Raw genomic sequence first — 827 nt, forward strand, 5'->3', positions numbered from 1 at the left:
GACAGACAGGAGCGACAGGAGCGACAGGAGCGACAGGAGCGGCTGCTCATGTCACCAGACCATCTGGAAGACAGGATGGGGGTGGGTGGGATGGGGGTGGTAGATCCATACGCCAACACAGGAGGGGTGGTCCCCACGCTGCCTCGCCAGCAGAAGGCCCAATCCCAGCAGAACGTCTGCGCCACGCCATCCCTGGACCGCCACCACATGATCAAGATGAACTCTCACCCCACGTCAGGAAGAGAGCAGGAGAGGAGCACAGCAATGACGGGGCACATGAGCGGGGGCATGGGCTGGACCGGTGAGATGGCAGGGGCTGGGGTCGTCATGGGAACAGGAACGCTGGGGGGCCACAGCGCCAGAAGGATGGCTTTTGCAGCAAAGAGGCAGAACACCATTGAGCAGCTACATTTTATACCTGGGGGAGGAAGTGGGGGGTCAGGAGGAAGTGGAGGGAGTCAGGGTATCAGGACAGGGAGTAAGAACGAGGTGACAGTGTGAGACCAAGTTCACCGAGTTCACACCAACGTAAAGAACCAGAACCGTTCTGCTTTTCCACCACCAGAGAGAGAACGTTGGGTGTGTTGAGGTCTCTTAGTGTTTCCCTGTAATTACGTAGCTTAAACACAGTGACTGAATTAACTTTAGCTGGGAACCAGAGTCCCCGTCATGTGATCGTCCACATCAGCCATATTTTGTAAGTGAATCTGCCATAACGCCAACAACAGCGGTGCCGTCGCTGGAGAAAGACTGAGTAGAAAATGAAGAGACGTTTTATATGTTTATAAAAAAAGATCTCAGGAGCCATATTAGACAGGAACCCAGAT

The 827-nt window shown here is 54.3% G+C and overlaps 1 protein-coding gene across 3 annotated transcripts in view; it reads left to right on the forward strand.

The window, feature by feature from the left end:
* The window catches only part of shisa7a (shisa family member 7a), an 8,743-nt gene extending 7,922 nt beyond the window's left edge, over positions 1-821 (forward strand). For all 3 annotated transcript variants that reach the window (XM_017037853.2, XM_017037851.2, XM_017037852.2), the window contains one exon: positions 10-821. In XM_017037853.2, the coding sequence (XP_016893342.1) occupies positions 10-501 (492 nt within the window). In that variant the 3' untranslated portion in view covers positions 502-821. The remainder of the gene's footprint in view (positions 1-9) is intronic.
* Positions 822-827: the final 6 nt, after the last annotated feature.

The sequence above is a fragment of the Cynoglossus semilaevis genome, chromosome 13, assembly GCF_000523025.1.
Source record: "Cynoglossus semilaevis isolate Cse_v1.0 chromosome 13, Cse_v1.0, whole genome shotgun sequence".
Taxonomy (NCBI): domain Eukaryota; kingdom Metazoa; phylum Chordata; class Actinopteri; order Pleuronectiformes; family Cynoglossidae; genus Cynoglossus; species Cynoglossus semilaevis.